The sequence below is a fragment of the Typopeltis vanoorti genome, chromosome 12, assembly GCF_054136105.1.
Source record: "Typopeltis vanoorti isolate ZY-2024b chromosome 12, IOZ_Tvanoo_1.0, whole genome shotgun sequence".
Taxonomy (NCBI): domain Eukaryota; kingdom Metazoa; phylum Arthropoda; class Arachnida; order Uropygi; family Thelyphonidae; genus Typopeltis; species Typopeltis vanoorti.
The window spans coordinates 77,530,958-77,558,296 of NC_143560.1; the positions used below are offsets into that span (position 1 = coordinate 77,530,958).

Consider the following 27,339-nt stretch of genomic DNA (forward strand, 5'->3'; position numbering starts at 1 on the left):
ATCACTCCTCTAGAAGAGTTTAGTGTTTTGTGAGGTGCTATTGTAATTGTTATTCCACCCATTGATGTTTCCACTGGTAATTTTTCTGAGTGTTGCTAACTAGGTGTTTCCATAAGGATATAACCAGAACATAGTTTTTTCACTGTTTTGGGAGATCCTGCTAGTTTTTCTAAACCCTTTTGAATAAGGAAAGGTGACATTTTCCCTACTGACTTTTCACCTTTTGCATGGATGATCAGAAACACTGATATGTTTATATTGATATCACATCTTTTGTTTTTTAATCCTGTTATCAAATAACATATCTATGGTATCAGTACTTCAATGGGATCTTGTTAGGGCCCCCTGAAATATTTGAGTATAAAGAATTCATGCTTAAGAGGTTTTTTTCTGTTTGACACCAGAAACTCCCCACCCACCATAGAGCCACATATGGATGCCCACTACCAGGCAAGCAATAAATGCACTTATCCCAGAAGCTATATCAGCACCATACCAAGCCTTGGGGCCCTGGCCCAGACCATGGGGATATGAAACTCACTGCAACATCATTGCTAGTAGCCAAATGATCCTGGCTGGACCATCTAGGACTGTCCATCTTGCTGAAGTAGAGACTAAAGTAGTGCTCTTAATTTCAGGCGCAAAGAATTTCAGGACTACAGGAATTTCCTTTCCAGATGTACACGGGTCACAGGCATGGCAAACATGGTGGTAGGGCATTGGCCTCCAATGATGGTAGTCCGGAAGAAAGGATAGTAAAAAAGACTCAGGAGAAGCAGGGTGAAGAATATGGGAAGAAAAGCAAAGAAAAAGAGGAAGACAAAACTGGTCAGTGCAATTCCCAAAAATTGAATAATTTCTGTGAATAGTGTCAAACAAGTCATTATCATAAGAGTCATCAATGGTAAAATAATACTACAGATGTCCAAATGAAGACTCTATAGTCAGTTCATAACAATAATCTCCTTTGGTTGGAAAGATCTGGTTATCAGTCCAGTCTAGGATGTGAAGAACATTTCTAAGAGTTTCACAAATAAAGATAAGTTAGATGGTCTCATATGCAAGTGACAGAATTTTTTTTCCTACCAAACAGACAAACTTGCTAGTGAATACATGCAATTAACAGCCATACAGACTTTGCAGATAGGAATTAATTAATACTATGATCGGATAGGAATACTATCCGATCATAGTATTAATTAGGCTTCTAAGAATCTAAGTTACTTGACCAAGATGTCTAAAAAGACCATAATTTAATAAATTTAGTTTAATCCTCAATCCAAGTGTAAGCAAACAAAGTTTGCGCCTGAAAATATCTTCAGACCATAATTTATCACCTTAGAGTGGTATGGTAAACATCTGGAATATATATACTATAGACTTATATTAATGAAAAATAATATACCATCAATTCTTGAGTGCACAAAATTGCATGCAATAAAAAAGTAAATAAGAAAAACACAAGCCAGCATAAAAAAAAGTAAATTATTAAGACCTGCATGCATGCAAAAAAAAATAAAAAATTAATTAATTAATTAAAAAATATATATACAGGGTGTTCGGGATAAATTTGACAGTTTCGTAAGGAAAAAGAAAATCTTCTTTGTATCTATTAAATTTAATGAATTGACAAAAAAACATTACAGGCAGAGTTAATTACAATACTATCAACAAGATTTACTCAAAATAACCACCATTAGCATCGATCACAGCTTCAATTCTGCTTCGGAACCTCGAACAAGCTGATGCTACAGTCTCCCTGGGAAGGGCCGCAAAAACTGTTTTAATTTTATCCATTAACTGGGCTTTTGTATTACTGGAAGTGCGATTGGTGTCTTTTTCAACTGCGCCCCATACAAAATAATCCATGGGGTTAAGGTCTGGGGAGTTTGGAGGCCAAACATTTGGACTGGTGAAGTCGTAGAAATTTTCAGACAACAATTTTTGACTTTTCCCAGAGGTGTGGCAAGGGGCCGAATCCTGCTGCCATACATACGGCCTACCATTGGCTACCCTTGTTATCCAGGGCTTGACTACAGTTAGCAACTCCACGAACAAAGCCCGAATTCCAATGCCAGGGTTCTTCAACACCTGTTCCTGCAGATTTGCGAGGAATTCTGCTGTACGAACGCAATCAGATCGTCTGCTAGGGATCTTTCTTCTTGCTACATCCTCGTAGTCACCATTGCAAGTCTCTAGTTCATGCCTGATTGTTTTTACTGTATTCAGGGAGCATTGGGCAGCAGTCGTAATATCCTTATTTTGATGGCGGGCACGAATCATCATGATACAAGTTATTCTCTTCCATGATTCAGGTGGGTTCCAGCTATCCATCCTTTCTGACATCTTGTATATGAATGAGGAAGGGTCCAAACTTTTAAATGAAGAGAAGTGTGTGTTAATACATGTAACTTACGGAAAAATATAATTAATTATAAATATGTCAAATTTATCCCGAACACCCTGTATATATACACACACATATAGATGCATTTCAAATAAACATTAAAAATTATATTAACATTTATTTTCCTCATTCATTTTATAATGTTCTGTTAACTATTTATTAAAGTCAAAGAAAAGTAAAACATATGGTATATAACAAACCTCATACTGAAATCTCGAGAGATTTTAAGAAAAAGGAAAATGTTTTTCTAATATTTTATACATTGCTTTATAATATTATACACACACACACACACTAGGGGCTCCACCCCCTGACTCCTACGTCCCCCCCCCCCGAGTTCCGGACTGGTAGGCCGGTTCTCCTTGAATTCGATGACTCGAAAAGGAGGGTTCTGCCCCCCCTACCCTTACCCCCTCCGCCGCCAGAGTTCCGGACTGGTAGGCTGTTTCTCCATTAATTCTGATGACTTGAATTTTGAAAACTTGAAGAGGGGGGGTTCCTCCCCCTGTGCCTATGCCCCCCCCCCCCCCCCCCGAGTTGCGGACTGGTAGGCCGGTTCTCCTTGAATTCTGATGACTCAAATTTTGAAAACTCAAAAAGGGGGATTCCCTCCCCCTGGTGCCTATGGCACCCACGAGTTGCAGACTGGTAGGCTAGTTCTCCTTTAATTCTGATGACTCGAATTTTGAAGACTCGACACTCAGGGTAGCCCTGAGTTTCAAAATGTTTCAAATAACTTACGTGAATCTGGAGTTACAGTTTCTTATATGTATGTATTCCCATCCCACTTCACGCCTCACACAACTAGTCGTATCTTTCTGGCACGACCACATTCGTCAGTAATCCAAGACCTCTAAAAAATAAATCTAAAGCTTGGGTGACAGCTTCTATTTTTGAAGACTGGTTTGGTCATCACTTCATACCTGAAGTTGAATGTTATTGCCAGTTTAAAAAAATTCCGTTTAAAGTTATGTTCATTATTAATAATGCACCTGGTCACCCTCCTGCAACTAACTGATTTTGATCCATGTGTAAAAGTTGTTTTCTTGCCTCCAAATACAACCAGCTTACATCAACCGATGGACCAAGGAGTTATCAAAACATTCAAAGCGTACTACACACAACATTCGTTTGCAAGTCTGAATGAAGCTATGAGGCAAAATGAGCAACTGTCTATTAAAGAGTTTTGGAAACAGTTTAATGTTTTAGATGCTGTAAGGATTATTGGAGATTCTTGTGGTGAAATTTCCCAAAAAACCTTGAATGGTGTCTGGAAAAAAACTTTGTCCATCCTTTTTTAAATGCGAAACGGAAATGTTGCCAGAAACTGATCAAGTTGCTGAGGCAACAGAAGAAGTTGTCAACATTGCAAGGCAATTAGATTTAGAAGTCAACAGTGAAGATGTCAGTGAGTTGTCAGACTCGCATAACAAAGAGATTACAATCGACGAGCTCATAGAGATGTATGAGCAAAGCGTTACTGAAGAGACTGAAACCACAGATCCAGTTCTACCAGAAAAGCACATGACAATTACAAAATTAATGGAAGATCTCAGCTTAATTAAGAAAGGTTTACAGATTTTGGAGGAAATAGATTCTAACGAGGAACGAACTGTAGCCACAAGGCAAGGAATAAAAAAATCATTGGCTTGCTATGAAGAAATTTTGCGTGACAAGAAAAAGACATTATGCCGTCAGACGAATCTATTAGATTTTATGAAACCATTGAATTAACTTTCTTTTTTTTATGTACAAAAAACTACAATTATGATTATATTTCTTAAAAAATAGTGTTTTTGTAAACCTTTGGTCACAATTAATTAATATTTTGTATGTTTGTATATATAAATTACATGCAAAATTATACCCCGAGTTACGCGAATTCGACTTATGCGCTTTTTGTTAGTCCACCTACTGCGTAACTTCAGGGTATGACTGTATATAAAAGTGTGTTTCCATATGGGCTAGAAAAAGTTCAGCAAGTAGACCGCTAATGTTCTGGTCCACGAAAAGACAAAAATTTGTTCGTAAAATTGTATTTAAAGTAATTTGCTGAGATTATTAGTCTTATCAGGGAGAGGATACCTGCAGGAGATAATTTTGTACAATGCAATAAAGCCTAGTCATATATAATCAGAGTGTAGATGATATCTAGGATTTTGGGAATATCAATGTTAGTATATCCAGAGAAGCATCTAAAGAAGAAAGAATATTACTGGACAATATGCAGGGTTTGCTCGATAAGCAAGAAGAGCTGATCAGTATTTTTTATCATAAATTTTGAATATTTTAACAATGCACCAGTCACCTTAATACTATCTGCATTCAGTAGAGTTATTCTTTCATATTCATTCTTTCTTTTACTTGCAGCATAACAATAAATTTTTTTGAGTTGTCTTTAGCTTGCAGAGCCAGTTTCTTTTGATACTCAGACATAGCTTTCCCTATAACGATTGCAACTCTTCTTATAATTTTCTTACAAATCTCTTGCTTAATTAGATGCCATTGGTGTAGTTACGGTTTGTTGTAGTTGGTGGATTGAGTGGTGGAGATGGAGAGCTGTACAGTAGGAGCCCTCCCTGGAGGTGTCATATAATAATAATAATAATAATAATTAGATTACACACCCATTTCACTCCTATCCTATTTATTCTTTGAACTCTAGGGATACATTCTGATATCGTGTCATTTAAGTAATTTTTAAACACTTCCCACACACTATCAATATCTTTTTCATCCAACAACTGATACTATAGAGCAGAACCCAGCATACTCCTCAGGTGGTCATAATTTCCTGTTTTGTAGTTGAAACATGCAACTTTTTCTGAATGGAACATTCATAAACTTAGCCACTTCCAAGTGAGTACCACATGATCACTATCACCAACTCGAGGCAGAATAGTTATATCTTTAACTGAAAACCACCTCTGACACTATAATTTGCCCCTGATCTTGTTATACTTCATCTTACACCAGATGGCTTCATACTCACTGCCACATAAAAAAAAACTGTTACTAGTATTGCAGTCATAGGTCTCAACTCTAACTAAATTCAAGTCATCTGATATCATCAGCAGCACACACACACACCCTCCTCTCCTAACCTTCCTGTCTATCCTAAAAATACTGTACTCTTTGCACTCAATACATTCAATACCAGTAAGTATGTCTGCTTCTGATGGCTAGGTCTCACTAATGCCTAAAATATGAGGTCCCAATATATTTACCAAGGCAACCAACTCTACTCTTGTTTCTGATACTGCTTGCATTCAAATACAGATATAATAAGTTACTTGCATTCCCTTTTGTATATTCCTGTCTATAGTCTGCATGACACAGTGAGACAAATTGGAGATCTTTGTTCTTATCTAGTTCCTTATCTATGAAGACATCTTTACACATGCTTGACAGATCCAAACCAGATGAACACAGAATTGCTCTCTCATCATAATCATTTCCATAATAATAACCATTCCCATCATTAACACAGTTACCTGACATTCTCTCTCTTACACACAGATTCTCATGATTCCTCCCATCAAAATTCAGTTTCCCTGACTCTCAGTGTTAGGTCTCATATCAATTAATAATTTTTCAAGACTCGTGATGTCAAACACATTTAAGTGTAAGCTGTCCCTCTTATACAAATCCAATGTTTCCTCAAAGTCACTTCACACATTCAAAAATTCGCATCCATCCATTCCTTCTACACAGCCTATGTATCTAATAATTTGCCATCATAGCCCTTCATCATAATTATTTTCCATCATATCTAGGTAACAAAGTAATGATTTTTACTTTTTCACTCTTCACTGTTGCTTCTTCCAACAACCTTTTCATATTCTCTCTCATACTGAATTTATTGCTAGTTAAGTCACTGATATCTAACCAGAATTATGACTTCTTTTGTTTTTCTTTTTTGTTTTTCAATTTTTTGCATTATATTTTTAATTTTTTCTCCAGGAAAACTTGACATTATAACCTGCTCATCAATGGCATGTCTTATGATAGAGTCATCTTACCAAATAACATCCTTAATTTTACAATCAACTTTAATTACCAGATTTTTGTTATCACACACTAACTTATCTGATTCCATGCTTTATTGCTTTCCATTTTGCTGCTGAACTTTTTAATTCTTCCTATGTTCCTCTAAATGCTGCATGACTTTCTGTAATTCCCATGCTATATGTCTAATAATCTGCTTTAACCTAGCAATTTTAGAGGTTAAATTATTTTCAGTATCCTTTTAGTGGAAAAAACCTTATTGTTCACTATTTCACTATTCTTGTTAGCATTTTGTTTCTTCTGCATTTTTGGTGCTATTTTACAGCTGTATTTAATATTACAATATCACAAAAATATATTATAAAGACATTATATACTCAAAAAACACAAAAATCTACTCTAATATACTATAAAACACTGATTCTCTAATGAAAAAACATAATAAAACAGATAAAAAAATCACTTTTTTTTTTGGATACATTTATATGTTTGTGTTTTAATGTATCTATAGACAAGTGCTTGTTTTGTGAGAGATATAGGATATAGGTAGAAAATTTTATTATTACCAGGAATGGATTACATCCATGTGCTTTTGCAAATTTTGATACGACATGATGTGAAAGCTATTTCATTAAAAATTGTATGTTGTTTCTGCTTGTAATGTGTTAAAATCATATTAGTATAGTGTTGTTGCCATACCCACTATCACTTGCATTAACCAATGTGAGTAATAGCCAGGTCTGGCATACTCATAGTGAAATTTTCTGAGGAGTTCTGTATAGAAATTTGCAATATTTTAAGATAACTTAGGGAAAAGGGGTATGTCAAGAAAACAAACAATATATTAATACTGAGAAAATTCTGAAGTCTTAATGCTCCTAAAATTGTTTAAAGTTTGAAAATAAAAAGCTAAGCTATTTTTGGCTGTGGAGCAGTCCCTTTTGTAACAAAAAGGACTGCTAGGCTAAAAAAAGTTATAATCAAGTGAAATTTACATCAAAGTATATTAATTTACATGCCTGTGTAAAAATCTTTGCAGGTAAAGATAGTAAAAACTTGTTATAAATATAAATCATACATGTGAATACATATAAATTTTGTTATTAGAAACAATTCTACTTCTACTTCCCAGATTTTTTTTTTTTCTCAGATTACTACCTTTTATACAAAGTCCAGAAACTCAAGAGTAATTCATGTTTTCATTAATTAATATCTATCATGAATTTAAATATTCTGATTTGTAATTTTCAAATTTAAAACTTAACATTCACAGTCCTTGCAACAACTGTTTGATAAATATTAAAGAGAACTGACAGTATTATAATAATAAGAAAAGAATTATTAACATCTGTGGAATAGCAGTAATCAAAGCAGATGCAAAATTATATCCAATATATTTAGGGAAGGATCAGAAAAACTTCAATGAGGTTGTAATACTTAGTCATTGGCTTTTTATCTAAATTCATTTCGATATCAAAATAATCCACCAGAATACCTGTGTATATGACCACTGTCTGCTATAATAGTGAGATGGGGAATGGGATTTAGTGCTGCCACTGGAAGAACTGTTGAGACTACTGATGCTACAGACACTTGATTTCCTTGAACCTAAGGAACTTGGTGAACTAGGAGGTGTCTATTAAATAATTAGAAGATAATTTGTACATTATAGAAAACAAAGTTTTAATCTAATAATAGACTATTTTTAATTACATGCATACATTAAAACCCACCAAGAATCTTAACCAAAAAAAGTGCCTATTTACATAAAGTTTTACTAATCTGATCTTTATACAGTAGATGTACACACACAATAGCAAATACCACTATGATGAAATTATCTGTGATAATGAACTACAAAAATCTCGATAAACCAAAGCTACTTTAAGTTCACTATCACAAACGGTAAAAATTCAAACCCTTCATGATATCAAACTTAATTTCCTAACAAATGGCATCATAATCGTTAATGAAGGAAATGGCAGAAACTTACACAAAGGAAATAGCAGTTTCAATGATGACAGAACACAAAGGATTGTCAGTAACTATACAAAAAGCACACAAAGCTAAAATATAAAAAATTAAAATCTTATATGTTTCCCATTATTGTTTGCAATAATGGGAAACCTATAAGAAAGAACTAGAACAGTATGAAATTACAAAAATTAAAATCTGGAATTAATGTTTAAATTTTGAATGTTATGTTAGCTTAAAGTAATGTCAGTTACCTGAAATAGCCATGATAAACTAAATATGTGCAGACTCTACCATTAAAATCAAAAATTTAGATCAAAAAATAAAAAACTTTTACCTTTTGAATAAAGAATCTTTAAAACACAAAATGAGCTGCTACCCATACAGTCATCATAACTTTTAACTAAACTTCAAATTGAAGAAATACTATATATTATGCCACCACTGTACATTGTATTTATGCCAGATGTTCATCATTAGGTCTCTATCCAATTAAGAAGATGTGTTCACACTAGCTGTGCCAATCACATTTCCCTTCCCCTTGGAATTTATTGACTATACCAAAGCATTCAACTCTGTAAATTGGAAATTAATGTGGCTTTCCCCAAACATCTTATCCAGTTAATAATTCAACCTTACAACAATAACTAAACTACAGTAAGAAATGATAACATGTCATCAGATTGGTTCTGTTTACAAAAAAGGAGTAAGACAAGGTTATATACTATCCCCTGGACTCTTCAATCTGTATGGCAAGGAAATCATCAAGAGATCTCTGGATGACTGGAATAGAGGCATAATGATAGGTGGCTTGAGAATCAGTAACTTAAGATACACTGATAATAGAGTACTAATAACAGAAAATGAAAAGGACATGAATGAACTCCTTGGAAGAATAAAATTACATAGTTTGATATATGGACTCAAGATCAAAGTCAGCAAAACAAAGCTAATGATCCAAGACAGTGGCATAGCTATGAGGGTACAGAGGTGGCGGTACGCCCCGTGTGGCACTTTGAACCTTTTTGAACTTTTGCAGTTAATAAAATACAGTCTCAAGAACTCAGTTCCAAATATTGTAATACTACTGCGAATTTTCCTCACAATTACTGTAAGTGTTGCTAGTTGTGAGAGGAGTTTTTTTAAATAAAATTTGATTAAGAATTACCTACATAACTGTGAAATAAACTTCGCCAATTTCATCAATGATTTTGCTAACAGAAAACGAGCACATGGCGGTGAATTTGAGCTGTGCTGAAGAAAGTGATTTTTAATAAGTGAATAGTCCGTTTTTCTACGTTTTTGAGTGCTAAATTGTTTCTCTGGAATACGAGTGTACTTAAGTGGTTGTTTTTTGAAGTTAGTTGTTGTCGTGATATTGTGAATTTTGGTTACCGAGAAGACGGAGTCAGATGCATAACGGTGGAAGACAAGACGAAGCTAAGTTTCCATTACTGTATTTAGTTTTATTTCATTTTATTTAGTGTACTTAATGTTTTGTTTTGCTTGTAATTGTTTGTACTTTTCTTATTTATTTATAGTCCCTAATACTTATTTAGCATTTATTTTTTTACGCTAATTAGCGACACTATTTTGAATAATTAACGATTACGCTAGTAGTCCCTCAGCCGTAACGAATGATGGCGGATTCAGCTGCAGTTGCAAATGGCATGTCGCCAAGACCTCCGCCATTTAAGAACTCTATTATAAGCAATATAATAAGGGAGTTTGTGGCATGCAGTACTCGCAGCATGTATGCGTCTCGGGAATTGGATATCTGGCTTGTGAGAGAGAGAGAGAGAGGGGGGGGGGGGGGCGTGTGTGCGTAAAGTTCAGGCAGTGGGAGGAAATAAATACAGTAGATATCTCAATAACTGACCTTGTTGCTCCAGGAATGGGAAATGAATACCGGAAGACGAGTAGTTTAGGCGATGGTTTTTTTGGGGGGGGGGGGAGTGAATTTCGATTAAGAGTGACTGACCTGCAGAGGGAGATAAAGGAGCTGAAAGTGGAGGTGGAATGTCTTGGGAGAAGTGTGAAAGATGAGATTAGGAGAATGGAAAAGATAAATGCAAGGCAAATCGGAGTAGGGGAGAGAGAGAGAGAGAGAGAGTTTTGGGAATGATAGGAGAGGAGAGAATGGAATTGGATGTGGAAATGGAGAGAATGGCAACAGTAGGAGAGAGGGAATGAGAGAGAGGTATGGGAGTACTAGAAGAGGAGAGAATGGAAACAGTAGGGAGAGAGATATGGAAGTGCTAGAAGAGGAGAGAATGGAAACGGTAGCAGAGATGGAATGAGAGAGAGGCATGGGAGTGCTAGAAGAGGAGAGAATAGAAACAGTAGGAGAGACGAAATGAGAGAGAGGTATGGAAGTGCTAGAAGAGGAGAGAATGAAAACAGCAGGAGAGAGGGAATGAGAGAGAGGTCTGGGAATGAAAGAACAGGAGAAAATGGAAACAATAGGAGAGAGGGAATGGTAAGAGGTATAACGTATGGGACTCAATGATCCATGGTGTTCAAGATAGGATGCGTGAGGAGTGTTTGCCAGGAGGAACAATAGAATGTATGGCTTTGGCAGTTAAGAGAGGTGAAAGGATGGATGAGACGATTGTGATTGTGAGAACAAATGACTTGAGTGGTAGTGTAAATAGGGCAGCGAGAGTTATGAGATTCTTGCTTGAGGTGGTACAAAAGAAGACACAGAGAGGAAAGATAAAGCAGTAATATCGAATAACATAATAGCTAGAATGTGCCAGAAGAGAGGACTGGAATATGTGGATGCTTGGAGTGCATTTGAGGACAGAGAGGAATTGTATGTGAGAGACCGCTTACATTTGAATGAGAAAGGACATAGGCATTTGAGATTGCTGTTTTGAACAAGTCAGTGTATCCCAGGGAGGATGGTAGCAGGGGGTGGCCTCTTGTGGGAATGGGTACTTGGGAGAAGGGGGATGATGACATCAGCTAACACTGAGCCCAGTGGAGTCTACAGGGGATAATGCTGGGTATAGAAACAATGGCATTTATGTTTTATACTAATGCCAGGAGTATCCAGAATAAGGGAGAGGAATTGGTGGCACAGATAGCATCAGCCTGGCCAAAAATTATTGGGATCACTGAGACGTGGTTGACAGAAGAGGATATAATAACAGGAATAGAAGTCGCTGGGTACAGCATTTTTTGGCAGGATAGGAAGGGCAAGCGTGGTGGTGGTTGAATACCACTTACGATAAGAGATGACCTATGTCCTCTAAGAGTGGAGACTTTGGAAGGCAGTGGCACTAATGATTTTGAAAGCATATGGTGTGAGGTAGAGATGGGCAAGACAGGATATTTAGTGGAGTGTTGCTACAGACCCAGGAGCACAGAGGGTGGGGACCAGGAAATGTTTAGACAGTTGAGTTTGGCAAGTGCAAGAAGAATGATTGTTATGGGAGATTTTAACTACAGTAGTATAAATTGGGGAGAGGAAGATGCATGTAGCAATAAGGGAATGGAATTTCTAGAATTCTTGAGGGACAAATGTCTTAGGCAACATGTAATAGAGAGAACAAGAAGTTCGAGAGTTTTGGATTTGGTTACAGCATCAGAAGAGTTGATAACAACTAGATGACATCTCTCACACCAGTTGAAGAGAGCGACCATGTGATTTTGACTTGGAAGATGAATAGACATGCAGGAGTATCAAAGAGATGGGAACATATGTGGAATTATAAGGCAGGTGATTATAATAGTCTTAGACATCAACTTGGGGAAGTATCATGGAGAAAGGAATTGGAAGGCCGGGATATCATTAGTGCATGGGAAATTATGAAAGAATATTTGTTACAGTTCGCCCACTGTTTGTAGATCTCAACTTGGCATTTTGCCAAGAATAGTCGATTCGTGCTGAAGGGGAGAAAGAAATGAAGGATGTACGAAATGATCGCCAACATGCGAAATCATGTGCTTTCTTGTCTGTCGCTGTACTAGTACTAGCTTGATTTTTGTTGTCGCTTTTTTTACATTATTTTTTTATTATTAATTAGTATGATGGATCCAGTACAGTCAACAAGTTCTGTTGTTAATCGTTTCAGTAGCTCTTGCAAAAGAATACTAAATAATGTGCTGACATTCTGCGAAAAAGAATCGTCTCCTTGTTCCCCTTTCTCAAGTCATAAAACGTGCAAGTGCAATTGCGCGCATATCGGAGTCGACTGTTAAAAGAATTCGCAGGGAATCAAAAGGTGAAGGTAAGCCAAAATTTGAATCTCTTAAAAAAAAAAGCACCAGTGTAAAGAAAACCATCGAAACCATAGCTTTGAATGATTTTGATGTAGACGTTATAAGAAGAACTATTCACAAATTTTACGTGGTCGAGAAAAGAGTGCCAACTGTTCCAAAATTGATTCCTGTGCTTAAAGAAAAAATTAATTTTCCTTGGAAAAGAGAAACTTTGAGGAAAATACTTCATGAAATCGGATTTTGTTTTAAAAAGTCCCAGAATAATAGGAAACTTATCATGCAGCAAAGTGACATTGTTTTATCTAGAACGCAGTATTTGAGAGCAATACGACATTTTATGGAGGAGAAAAGACTGATTGTGTATCTAGATGAAACTTGGATTGATAGTAATTTAACTTATGGAAAATGTTGGCAGTCTAAAGAAGAATGTCGAGTGCTACAAACCGGAAATGCCTCACGGCGCATAATAATTTTGTGTGCGGGTGGAGAAATGGGTTTTTTACCGAATTCAAACTTGCTATACAAAGCCAATTACCATAGACAAATGAATTCTACGATCTTCAAAAAGTGGGCAGAAGAAAAACTGATTCCAAACCTTCCTAAAAATGCTGTTGTTATAATTGATAATGCTTCATATCACTCTATTCGATTAAACAAAGTTCTAAATTGCTCTAATAAGAAGCAAGTTCTTATGGATTGCCTCTCTGCAAATAACATTTCTCATTCCCCAGATATGTGAAAAATTGAATTGCTTAATTTGGTCAAAAGAAACTCTCCAACAACTAAACTATTTAAATTCGACACGATGCTCAAAGAGCATGGATTTCTAGCTTTGAGGCTACCACCATATCGTTGCGATATTAATGCTATTGAATATGTTCGGGCAGAAGTGAAAAGTTTCATTCGCCATTGCAACGTAACTGGAGATATTGACATGTCGAAACTTTTTAAGCTTTCAGAACAGGCGATTGAAAGTACTAGTTTAAAACTGTGGAAAATATTGCTTTCATGTCACCTCATTGGAAAATATGTATTGGGACAGAGACGGAATTATCGAAGAATTATGCGAACCTTTGGTGATCAGTTTAATTGAAAGTGATGGCGATTCGGACACCGATTCAGATGACTATGAAGATTAAAAGGATTTGATAATGGTATTTTTTTCCAACCTTTTTTTGCATGGGTTTGTTAAAAGAGTCGCAACAAGTCATAAATAATTAATCGGTTTAGGACATTAAAGTGTCTCAGTTCTATCAACTGTAAGTTTAGAATATCTAAGTTCATTTGAAAAAAATTTCTGTTTTTCTGTATAATATTTTTATTTTATAGAAAACTTTCTTAAAAATAAACTTAGTTAAATTTTTGTTTTATGCTATACCTTTTTTAATTTTGTTAATACTCTATGTATATTTTTCCAACTGTTATACAAGCAAAATAGTTACACCTTAAAAACTACAATCTTCGTAAAAGAAAAGCTATATTTTCCGACCTGTAATAATAAATAAACACATCCCAGAAGACAGATTGATTACCCTATTATCGGAATGGATTCTCCTTTTTCTGACATGCGCAGAAGTGTCGAGGGACATCTAATCAGTGGGCGAACTATAGCAGCAATGGTAAGTTGTATACCACGGAACAAGAGGACACAATTTGGAGTAAAGTGGATGACAAACAATATTAAACAGGAATTGCATGTGAAAAAGAGGCTATGGAAGAGATATAAGGAGACAGGTGAAAGAAGATGCATGAAGAGTATAAGACACAGGCCAGAAGAGTGACTAGTATGGTAAGGAAGACGAAACTGGAATATGAGAGGAGATTGGCCCTAAGATGCACAGAAAATCCTAGGGAATTTTTTAGATATGTGGCCAGTAGGAGGAGAAATGACTGTGGAAGAATGATATTGTGGGATTAAAATGGGAATAGAGTGACTGATGCAGAGGACATAGTGGAATTGTTCAATGAACACTTTATTGGAGTATTTCATCCTGGAGGAGTCAGTTTTAATGCTGGAGTGATTGGGCAGGTTCGACGTTTAGAGGTACAGGAGGAGAGTGTGTTTCAAATACTGAGTACTCTGGATGTCAGTAAAGCTGTGGGACTGGATGGTATTTCGATGTCCAATAGTATCAGAGAGTTGTGTATGGTGGGCAGTTTCAAGGAAGCAGAAGGATATAAGTGGGGTCCCACAGGGCTCAGTACTGGGACCTATATTGTTCAACCTTTATATCAATGACATTGTCAGTGGATTGCAAGGGGATATTCAATTGTTTGCGGATGATGCAAAGCTGGGAAGGATTAGTAGTAATAGTGCAGATGCAGCAGCCCTGCAAGAGGATTTGAATAAGCTAGATATATGGGCAAATGAATGGGGATGTTGGTTTAATGCAGCAAAATGTAAGGTCTTGAGGTTCGGGAAACATCGATGGGACACTGCATACTCTATGGGAGGAGTTATACTGGAGAATGTAGGGAAGACAAGAGATCTGGGGTTGAAAACCTAAATTTAGGGGACATATTGCAAAGGTGGTGAAGGTAACACAGAGGATTGCTGCAATAATGAGCAGGACGCTGACCTGCAGAGATAAAAGTTATCATTCCGTTGTAAGACCCTGATCAGACCACACTTGGACTATTGTTCTCAGATTTGGTCCCCAGGATTTGAAGGGGATAAATTAACTGTGAAAGGGTACAAAGGCGGATAACAAAGATGGTTTTAGGACTATACAATGATAGTTATGAGGATCGGCTGAAGGAATGTGGACTGCAGAGTTTAGTGGATAGAAGGAGAGGTGATATGATTGAGACTTTTAAATTGTTGAGAGGTGGTTACAGGGTTGACACTGGGAAGTTCTTTCGCTTAGTTGAACAGCAGGAAGGAGTGATGACAAGAGGCCATCCCTGGAAGTTACGAAAGGAAACTGTGGGCAAGAGGGTGAGGAGTGGTTTCTTTGCATGGAGGGTGGTTAAACCATGGTAGCATTTCCTGATGGAGTGGCGAGAGCGAGAACGGTCAATGAGTTTAAGAAGTGGTATGATAGACTTTGTGTTTCTTAGGGGGGGAACTCCCCTCAATGAGTCTTTTGACACCATGGAGGCCTGAATAATAATAATAATAAAAGCAAGAAAAATAACATTTTAGAATGTTGAAATTAAAGTTTTACTTCAAAAATAAACATTGTGTTTTAATTTATTTCCCTATAAATTAAAAATAAGTTTTTACTTTTTGTAGTATTTTTGGTGTATGTTGAGAGTGGCGGCAAACTCAGGGACCACACCCAGGTAGCAAGAGCTCTAGCTATGCCACTGATCCAAGAGAAGAATCATAATGGAAATACTTTAGGACTGCTTACAACATAGACAAAATTGATCAGTTTACCTATCTGGTCTCATTGCTCTCTGCTAATAGGAATCATATGGAGTAAGTAAAGAGATGGATTACAATGGGAAGATCAGCAATGACTCATATCACCAAGATCTGGAAGAATAGAAAAATATCTATCACAACAAAGATCAGACTGGTCAGAGCCTTAGTCTTCACTTTAGTTCTTTATGACTCAGAATATTTGCCACTAAACAAGACAATTAAGAAGATCATTGCTTTTGAAATGTGGGCCTGGAGAAGGATGCTTCGAGTTCCTTGGACAGAGAAAAGAACCAATCTGAGCATTAGAGATCAACTTGTTCTTGAAATGAGTCCCTGCAATATGGTGGCGATGTGTTCAGATATTCTGAACACATCTCAAGAAGGGAGAGAACATTGAAAAACTCTTTATGCAGGACAAGATGCCAGTAACTAGAAGAAGAGGCAGGTCCCACCCCAATGGGAGATGGCTAGATCAAATTCTAGCTTTTACTGGGCTAAGGCTGGAGGACTTAGAATGACAGACATGAGAGACAGATGGAGAAGACTAATACATCAGGTCATAAGTCCACATCCATGGGGATCGACTAAGAAGAAGAATGAAGACTTTAGATAAGTGGCATCAATTTAAGCTAATGTATCATTTTCAAATTTAAACTATAATTCTAGATGTTAATTTGTATAATTTCATACTCTTCTATTTTTTCTTTCATATCTGTGTAATTCTGGTGGAAAAGTTTATACATTGGCTATTCATAACTGTACTTTTTGAAGAAATTAGAATGTTTACTGCATATTAATTATAATAACTTTAAGTAATACTGATATTTCAGCAAAGTCAAATTGCCATCATCAGGGAAAACAATACAATGTAATATGTACATGCAGGCATTAACACTGAGTAAATGAGGCAGAAGCAAGACAACCAAAGTTAAACCTGAAGTCCTAAACTGACACAACACACTGACATAATAGTTTTAACGTCTCCTCTCTGTTCACTAATGTGTCATTTAACTACACCTTATCCAAGCTGTATTTCCTCCTGATATTGCAGTCTTGTTTCAGTTCAACATGAACTTGGGATATTTCATTTGGCAAGGAAAATTCTACAAACAGATGAGTGAACAGTCATGGGGGTCTATGCTTTTGCCCCCCCCCCCAAGTCAACTACTTCATGGAGACCTTTGAAAAGAAAGTCTTAAACTTTAAACTTGACCTCACATAAACCCACTGTTTGACTATGCTATGTAGATGGTGTCTTCCATTTGACCACATGGATTGCATATTCTCACATTTTCTTAACACACCTAAACAACCAAAACCCCAGGATCCAGCTCACCTTAAAAAAGGGAAACAACAACAGTCACTCCCATCCTAGACACTTTGATTACATGCCAGCCCAATGGATCCCTGGCATCTCTGTTTACAGACCTCCCCCCCCCCCCACACACACACTGGTACATATATTCACCAAGAGTCACACCACTCCACTTCCCAACTATATGGGATCACAAAACAGGGCAAAATTAATCAGTTCTGATAACAGTGCCCTAACCACTGAACTTGACCACATTCTCAACACTTTCTTAACTCTTAGCTACAATTCCCACCAGATCTAAAAAATATTAAAACCCCATTATCACACCACACCCCCCCCTCCTCCCCCACAGAGACCACATAAAATCTATCACCATTCCATATATCCAAGGCACTTCTGAAAAATTAACAAAAATTCTAAAAAAGCACAACCTTACAACCACTTACATATCATATAAGAAATTGGCATCCCTTATCTGCTCTACCAAAGACCAGCCATACTCCCTAGACCTGCCAGGTGTCTACCAGGTTTCGTGCAGTTGCAAACAGTCCTAATACAGCAAACATGCAGAACAGTCAACATCAAAATTGCTGAACACACAGACTACATCCAGTTCCACTACTATGGCTGCTCAGGACACCCACACCAGGGCATCCTTGGAAGTTGAGAATGAATGTTGTCAAAAAGAGAGCAGGGGCTAAATTTTTCTCTCATAGAATGGCACATGATTGGAATGGATTGCTATTGGATGTGGTGGTGATGTGAATGAATTCAAGAACAGCAGAGTGCAAATAGTATGGCCTTTCTCGAAGAGTCCCCGTAGGTCTCTCTCTTAATAATAATAATAATAATATACCTGCTTGATAACAACCTTTTCCTGTTTGACTACCTTCCAAACCAATATCTCATGATAACTCTCACCAACAGATGACAGCATTGATACCTCATTCACAATTACATTCTGTGAAGATATCACCAAATCTAAGACCTGAATACCTTGTGTTGCTTCCATCACATGCTGCTTAAGATAGTTATCACAGAAATTCTACAAATTCACTCTTCTTGTTACCATACACTATCTCTTCCTTCCAATCCACATTCCTATTAAAATCTTCCATTAGAATCACTTTCCTTTTACTTGCCCAACTAATTTGTCTAAACATTTCACAATTAGCTGCTCTCCACATTCCGTGGCCTATAACAACATCCCATTAGATATACTATTCTATTAATCTCAACTTCAACACCAATCAGCTTCAAAATCTTCACATGTACTACTAATTTCCACTTCTACTCTTGAAGGACTCAATTCCTCTACCATCATTAACAGTACTCCTCTTCTACTTCTCTTCACTTTCTGATCCCTTAAGAAAATTCTACATCCTATCATTTCTGGTCCTGACAGTGTCATCCTTAGACAACCAAGTTTCACTTATACCAGTTATCTTTGGGCATAGTGACTTAATCAATGCTAAACTCAGCCTCTACTCTTAGATACAATTCCCTACTCTTTGAGGTCATCCTACCAACACCATCGCTGATATTGTACACCTCTCTCTCTGTGATCTGACCATCCCTGTTTCCCTGATCATGACTCTGATTTTCATTCCTTATCATCCCAACCTTCCACACCTTTGAATCCATCTTATTCCTGTCCTTCTACAAACTGCCTCTCTCTAACCCATAGCGATATTAATTTTGTATGAAACTTGTGTACTTTTAGTAAACAATAATCACTCAAAATGTCTAAACCAAACTCATTCAAATGCATTCAATCAGCTTTAAACCATTCTAACTCCCCTTCAAATTCACTCCATACATTCACAAATTGAACCCTCTTTGCCTGACACAATTCAGCCATCTTGTCATTCAGTATCATTGCTCTCCTTCTCAGTTCAACACCTATCTTATCTGGGCAACAAACTAACCACTTTCTCAATGACATTATTATCCTTCACCTCCTGCAACAACTCCTTCAAAATCCCTTTCCACATTCTTTATCTCACCAGCCAAGTTGTTTATGCCCATCACTAATTCTAACGCCTGTTCCTTCCTTCCATGCAAAGCATCTGATTTTCATTTCATTGGAAAACCTATCTTATATACCTTATTGTTTACCACACCTTTAATGATTGAATCACCATATAAAACTATGCTATCATTTTTAGATACTTGCTTCTTGCTAATAACCTCCTTCTCATTTACATCAGTTAATCTTTTCTTTAAACCTTCAATTTCCTCCTCCATGTGTTTAACCTCACTCTTTATTTTCATTATTAACTCCCACCTAAGTTCTTCCATGTCACTTCTATTACTATCATCTCCAGCACTTCCATTCATTTTCTGATTACTCATGGTGACACCATTCTCATTTTTGGATATATCTCACACACACATACACACACATATAAAATTATGCAACTCCTATCATGAAATGTTACAAGTGGTACTAATCTATAGTAGATTAGTACCATGGATAGACTAAGATTTTTTTCATTTTATTATTATCAATTTACATAATCTGGAAATCCCACTCTAGAGCCCAAATATAGAACTTTTTAAACCATTTCAAGTCTCCAATAAGCAGGGCAATGGTCTCACACCAGGTGACAAAATTCATCTGCCACCTAGAGACATTCACAAACATCCATGCCCATGTGAATTCTAATCTGCATGCATGCCTGTTGGTTAAAGCGTGGGCATACTATTGTAATAATCTATCGGATGCGACTGACTGGGTCATTTGTGAATTCTAGTATTATTCATGTGTCGCTTTTTTATTTTTTTGTTTATTGTTTCTTCTATTATCTTTATATAAATTTTTTTTTCTTATTCCTACAATATTATCTTTATCCTTATGTCAATTCCTAAATCTTTAATCTTGTCTTGTTCCCTTATATACCTCTATTATCTTTAAACTTATGCCCTTCTGTTCCTTATATTTTACCTCCAGTATTCCTATTTTTATGCCAAGGATTTCTAGATATTTATTTGAATTATTGACTGCACCTCAGGAGCTCCTTTTATGGCATTAAAATATTACTACTTTCGGTATATATCCTTCCTTGCACTTATATACAGTCGTGGCTACCCCTTTACTTTAATTTTGTATTAATTATCTATCTTCCCCGTTCACAAGCTCAGTTGTTTTTGAGAACAGTGCATCAAAGAATTAAATATCAGGCGACACTCTATTAATATTTAAACAACAAATTTAATTCACATAAAACAATTTTAAATAAGCTTGCAGTAATAGAATAAATCATCTCAATTCAGATCTATAAAATTCAATTCGTTAAATTCCTGTATTTTAGTCACACAAATTATATCACATATCTAACTAGGTTTCCTATTATAACAGAAATCATTTACGCTGAGCATTGGTACATGTTACTTAACTGTTAACTCTTAATTATCGAGCACATAGACCATATCTTTTATACACAAACACTCCTTCCCTTTTATGCTGGGAATATTCTATAGGCAAATTTCACCAATTTGGCAAACAGTTACACTTTGACGTATTTTACATACAAATTCCTGACAATTATTTAACTTCTAATCTTTAACTGTTAATTATGCCTATTTTGATCAGCCTCTACTTTACAGTCCACTAATAAAAGGTCCCTTAAAAACTCAAAGAAAAATTGGAAAAACAGATACACTCACTTTAGTGGTGACTACCCTCTATTGACTGGCTTCACATTGGAGCTCTGTTCCGTTTTCTTCTGTGTCAGGTTTTCGCTCCCTGCTTGTGCCGGCGATAGACTTGTTGATGGCCTGCGGAGTCAGTATCTTCCCGGGACACAGGCAGAGGTTCTTCCGTTTACGGAGTAGTTGCATGTGCGTAGAAGGCAACGGGGCAATTTCCTTCTGCTTGAAGATTCCTTCTCCTTGGACTATAGCTCCCAGTGTAGAGTTGTCATCAGGGGTCTATTCGTTGCCCGGCAGATCGGCTCCTCTCATCCTTCCTTTAAGCCTCTGGCATACTTTCTCCAGATGTCACGTTCCCGATGGCATACATCTGACTGATAACTGCCGATGACTTCCTGCCAACTGACCAACGACCTCTGGGTCACCGATGAAAACTTCTGGAACCAAATCACTCGTGCCGCAATCTTTTCGCCAACGCCTTTTATTCACTCATGAATCCTTGGAAGGAGATATGGGACCCCCGAACATTTCAGTGAAAACCCTTGATCCCTTTCTCTGACTTTTTTTTGACTTTGACCCTTCCATTGTTTTTTTGCAACACTCCCCAAATCCCATTCGTTCTGGCAGCAGACATTTGTTTGAAGCTTTTGTCGGTCCACCTAGCACTGACCTTGAATGTTTCCATATAGAATACACACACACAAAATTTGATGTCTTTATAAGGAGCTAAAAATACACTGTTTACTAGTGGCAAGGTATTGCCTTAATCCTACACCTTCTAGAATATTCCCTTATTTGGTAGAGAGCATATACAATTCCCATAGGGATTATTTACATTTAACAAACATCTATGTACAGGTTACAGTTCTTACTGGGCTTGGCCTTGGTAAAATTTCATGTAAAAATGCTTAGTCTTTATGGAGCTACATAAACATTTTTACACTATCCACTTTGCCAACTAGACAGCTAATAATAAATCTAGGAACACAAGGAAATTTTATAAAGCCTTTTCAATTGAAGGACAGTGAGCTGTTCCCATACATAAGTCACTGGGTTTTTTTTTCTCCTGGAAACTTTGCTTTTTCTTCTTACAATATAAGCAAACTGGTCCAAGAACACATGAGAAATAGACACATACTATAGACAAATATACTAATTTCATAGCCTTAGTAGTTTAAGGTGTAAATATTACAAACTTAATCTAACCAACCATCACAGACAGTAAGTTGTTTTAAAGGACTAGCAAAAACTGAGCATTGCTTATGACAACTACACGACTGTTCGTTACATAACAAGCAAATACCTAGCAAGAGCCACATTAATCAGACACAATAAGAAGGAAACACACGAACATTAATACATTAATTAAGGAATTACTTCTATAAAGGGTGCAAGATAAAAATTTGATGGCTTTGAAGTTATTTGGTGTGAGGGGGAAATAAAAAGAACAGTATATCTAATATAACACTGAGCCTGATAATCCAAAGGACAATAATCATTAAATTTTTAGATAAATCAAATGGACAGGAAAACGAAGATGATGATTCTCATGAGGGATTTTAATTATGGTAATATATAAGGATTGGAAAGAGAAGGTAGAATATAGAAATGAAGAAAGTCCATTTCTGCAGCTTCTTAGACATAACACTGAAACTTTGCATTGCTTCCAATGAAAAGGTTTAGAGCAGGTCTTCTCAAATGGCAGCTCAGGGATCATGGCTGGCCTAGCAGGTAGTTTGAACTGGTTCAACAATTAGTAGATGAAAAGTACGAAAATTGTGGAAAAAATTAGCACAAGTTTAATATGAATTTGTTTTCATTATTTTCAAAGAAGTTATTTTGAATCTGTCGCCAAATCGAGAGCAAGTTATAGTGATTACTGATATCATTAAAAGAGTGAAGCATTTCTCTCTCATGATGAATGTTACTACTGGAGAGCTGATATCTTCATGGAAATTTTTCAAGTTCTGCATTACTTCAACCTTGGCATCTCAGGGGCTGGCTCCTACTGATGAGACCTCAATAAAGGTCGAAACCAGTCTGGATAGACTGGTTTCGACCTTTTATATTTTCGACCTTAAATGTCCTGTTATGGACAACTTTTGTCCATAACAGGACATTTTCCAGACCTAATTATCACTGATATGACAGTTCATCTTATCCCTACAGCAGTGTTTCTCAACGTGGGGCAATTTGAATATTTTGGGGGCAATTAGAAAATGTACATATACATATTTATACATATTTATATTATACTTTTTCAGAACTTGGCTGACTATTATGCTATCAAAACATTTGATAGCATAATAGGCATCAAAACATTTGAGATGTTGAGTTGGGTCATCAAGATCTTTGAGATGTTGAGGTGGAGCATGATCCAAAACATGTTGAGAAACACTGCCCTACAGTCTGCCACATCCGTCAATTCCCAAAGTACAAACATGACAGAGCAGTGAAAGGTAAGTGCATATGAATGCAGGAGGCAAAAATAAATGAAAGTGAAAAAATGAAAAAGAATGAAATTGAAGCAAAAAAGGTGATAATGGATGAGAGGGGGGGTAAGGAATGTAATAAAATGAACTGTGGAATCAAAGAATAATGGAACAGAAATGCAAGTGGGGTGAGGCAGAGAGGATAAATAGAATTGACTACAAGAGTAAGCAAGAGACAGAGAGAATGAAAAATGTTTACAGAATAGGTTAAAAGAAAAGCAGAAAGAGAAATGAACAGCAAGTAAGAGTAAGAAAAAGGATACTACATGCAACAGAGATTCAACAAGTAGGGGAATGATGGATGAACAAGTGACAAAAGCATATTTTCAAAGAGAAATATTAATGAAACAACTAAAACTATGAGAATGCAAGCAGAGCAAGTTAAAGAGATGACTGTGTCAACAGGCATGAACGATATGAACAAAAGGAAGTATAGTATGAGAGAAGATATGAAACAATTGCAAAAAAAGTGAAAAATAAAAAAAGGAAAACAGCAGCTAAGATTATAGTTTGTTAGCACAGTATTGGAAGAATGATGAGACATTGCACCCTATGATTGGAAAAAGACCAAGAAGAAACTTTATATAGGCTTTTATAATTGAAGGTGAGCTAGCTAATCTCATAAAGCAGAGGTAGTAGTTTTTCCAGGTAAAAAAATATTGAAATTCAGGTTTTTCATCATGATCTCCCTGTATACAGGGAGATCAGCTTGAGAGAATACATGAAATTAAGAGACAAAAAAATACAACTGGTAGATGGCAGATGACATCGTATGTGGATGGTGGATAGCATTACCGCATGTAAATGGGGGATTAAGTAGTGGAGATGGTGAACTGTGTGGAGTTATGGAGTATCCTCCCAGATGAGTCTTTGACTCCATGAGGTCTTGGGGATGATGATAATAATAATAATAATAATAATGAGTTTTTAGAATGCTTGGATATCATGTAATAATAATCATAGTATGATAGAGCTAATAAAAAAAACCTAATAAATGGTTGTACAGAGGGAATGGCATGCAGAATGTATGTATACAAAATGAAGTTGATGAGGAAAAGGAATTATAACAATATAATGGAATGCATTTAAATGGATTTGGAATTAGGCATATGTGGAAGAGACTTAGTCTGAGAGAAGGAATGTGTGATGAGTCAGGAAAATAAGAAAGGTTGGGTGGGGGTATGTGAGGAGGGTTGCAGATCAATTGAGCCAAGAGGTGGTATATATGAGAGAATGAGAGTAATTAGAAAAGTGATAGGTGAGATGGGATGAATCAACATATCACAAGATGAAGTAGCTAACATGGAGAGGCAGATATGCAAAGGGGAAAGTGGGATGGATCTAGTAACTTATCTTAGGTCACTGACTAGAAAGGGATGTTAATTAAAGATGTAACAATACTGTGAAATTAAGGGGAGATATGTTACAATACTTATTTACCACTGCTATAAGCATCAGAAATAGTAGGGGATGGGGGATTTTTGGTATGTGTTGGTTTGACTTAACAAAAATACATGTATTATTGAGATTTGGTTGATAGAGTTGGATATGATCACAGACTGGAATGTGAGATAGAATTTCATGAGAGAGAGAGAAAGTTTAAAAAAAAAAAAAGAGTATAATGCTAATGACAGCAAGTACATTGCAGCCAATGCTGGAAGTTTGGCAGAAAAATAACAGCATGGTTATGAAAAGCAGCAGTACATTTAAGGCTCCCCAATTGCAGCCAACAGAACAACCTCATAGTTGAGAGCTATCATAGGCATAGGATGCAGAGAAGATATAAATGAAAAGTACAAGAAAATTAGTTCATTGAGAATAGAAAAAGTAATCATGGGAAATTTTGATTATGGAGTTCTTGGATATTTATGGGGCTAATCAGAGATAATTGCATAAAATAGCATATGATGAAAGAGATGGGATTTAAAAGCAAATGGATATAAAAGCATAAAAGCAGATCTGATTATGATAACAGAGGATTTGGTCCTAAATGAAGAGAATGTTGATGGAGAATTAACTCAAGAGGCAGCCTAGCTTGTTAAGTTTTCAGTTAAGAATGAAAATATAAAAAACTACAGAGCAAGAAATTACGTCAAACATGGAAAGCAGCTTACAGAAGTACCACAATACTGGAAACTGAAAGGAAAGGATCTTAACAGTGCACAGGAAATAGTCAAGACATGTTTGAAAGAAGTCACATCAGACTGCATTCTCAGATTTAGGAGGATAAATCCTTTTACCATGCTGGTCACTCTTGTGACTAGCATGGTAAATAACAAGTAAAATGATTATGTGGAAGAATAATTTTAATGAATATACACAGTAAGAAGGTGACAGCAGGAAAAGAAATTGTTGAATTACTAATCTGAAAAGGAACATGCAGTCATCTGTTGGTTACATAGACCATCGAAAAACAGTTAATGAAATTGATATTGATGTAAAAATTATGCAGGAAATTTAAATGGACTGACATTATGAGTTAAGGATAATGGCTGTCAGTTCAATGTCTTCAAGTGTGAGGTTATGCATTTTGAAATGAAGAGTTTATCTGTGTATTTATGTATTAAGGTCAGTTTAAACTCATAATTAGGTTTAATAAAAAGAAAACAGCACAAAGAATATTTCATCTCAGTCACAGACATCTAGAATACAATGTAAAAATTGTAATAACACACACAAACACACAATAAGTGGAAGATGCTAAAGCCCTAAAAGGAGCACCTTGGGTGCTGGTAACTAGCCTTGTCTGTTGGGCAAGAAGTTCAAGAATTATTGTTTCCCAAATCTTGGGGAGATTAACAAAACTATTTATTTATTTGGATGTCCCCATATCTGAATTATGGGGACATCCCCTCACACACACCCACACACACACACATGCACGCACACACCATCACTTTAGAGATAGAATGCAAGGGAATGGATATAATATTTTCAGAGAGGACAGAGGGTACAGAATGGGATAGGGGTTTTGCTAATGACAGCAGAAGAATTGAAGCTAAACAGGATAGAAGTACACCAGGAGGATAGCGATACAGAGGGCAGTTCATCTGAAGCTATCTGGCATGAAATAGATGACAACAGGTTGAACTATATAACACAGGCCTGTGATGGAAAAGTTGTCTGAGAAGTAATAATTGATTCTTATAGATTTTTGGGTGCTGAGTTCAGAAAAAATAGTAAAAAAATTCCATCGCCCACCAATTTTACCCAATTTCTAATTTTATCGTTTTTATTAGTAGTATTTGGATTTAAATTCAGCGCATTGGTATTTATTTTTATTCTCCTTTATTTACAGCTAATTAGTTGTAAAAGTTTTTGAAGTGCCTTTTTATGGTAAATAAAGAAATTTTCACGAATCCTTTCTTTTGGGCTTACACGGTGATCCGAATGTATTTTTGAAAATTATGGAGACAACTACAGTGTTTGAATAAAAACTTTAGTTTAATATAACTAAAATCTACAATCGACGTTTCGACCTTTATGTCCAGGTCATCTTCTGGAGCATACAACTGTACACAGAAAACAAGCTACACTACAATCAAACTGGTTTGTTAAAGACACTGACCAACTGCTACAACAATTGTTGGCCTGACCTCTGGTGGAAAAAAAAAAAAAATTATACATCAACACTAGAGTCCTAGTAGTATTGTTATCTGTTGGTTGTAGAAATACATTGGGCACAACAACAAGTATCTATCTATATACATATATTAACATCATGTACACATTCCAGCCAGTTGCCACCTTTAAACCGCCCACTAAACTTAAAACCATATTCAACTCCTCTAAGGATCCTCTCCTCCCATTAGAACATCCTGGAGTCTATTGCATCCACTGCACCTGTAACTTACCATATACATTGGTGAAACAGGACGGACAATCCCTATAC

General features: G+C 36.3%; 1 protein-coding gene across 1 annotated transcript in view; it reads right to left on the minus strand.

The window, feature by feature from the left end:
• The window catches only part of LOC150100909 (protein MTSS 1-like), a 499,461-nt gene that overhangs the window by 212,171 nt on the left and 259,951 nt on the right, over positions 1-27,339 (minus strand). The window contains exon 9 of the mRNA XM_090401934.1: positions 7,911-8,051. Within this exon, the coding sequence (XP_090258060.1) occupies positions 7,911-8,051 (141 nt within the window). The remainder of the gene's footprint in view (positions 1-7,910; positions 8,052-27,339) is intronic.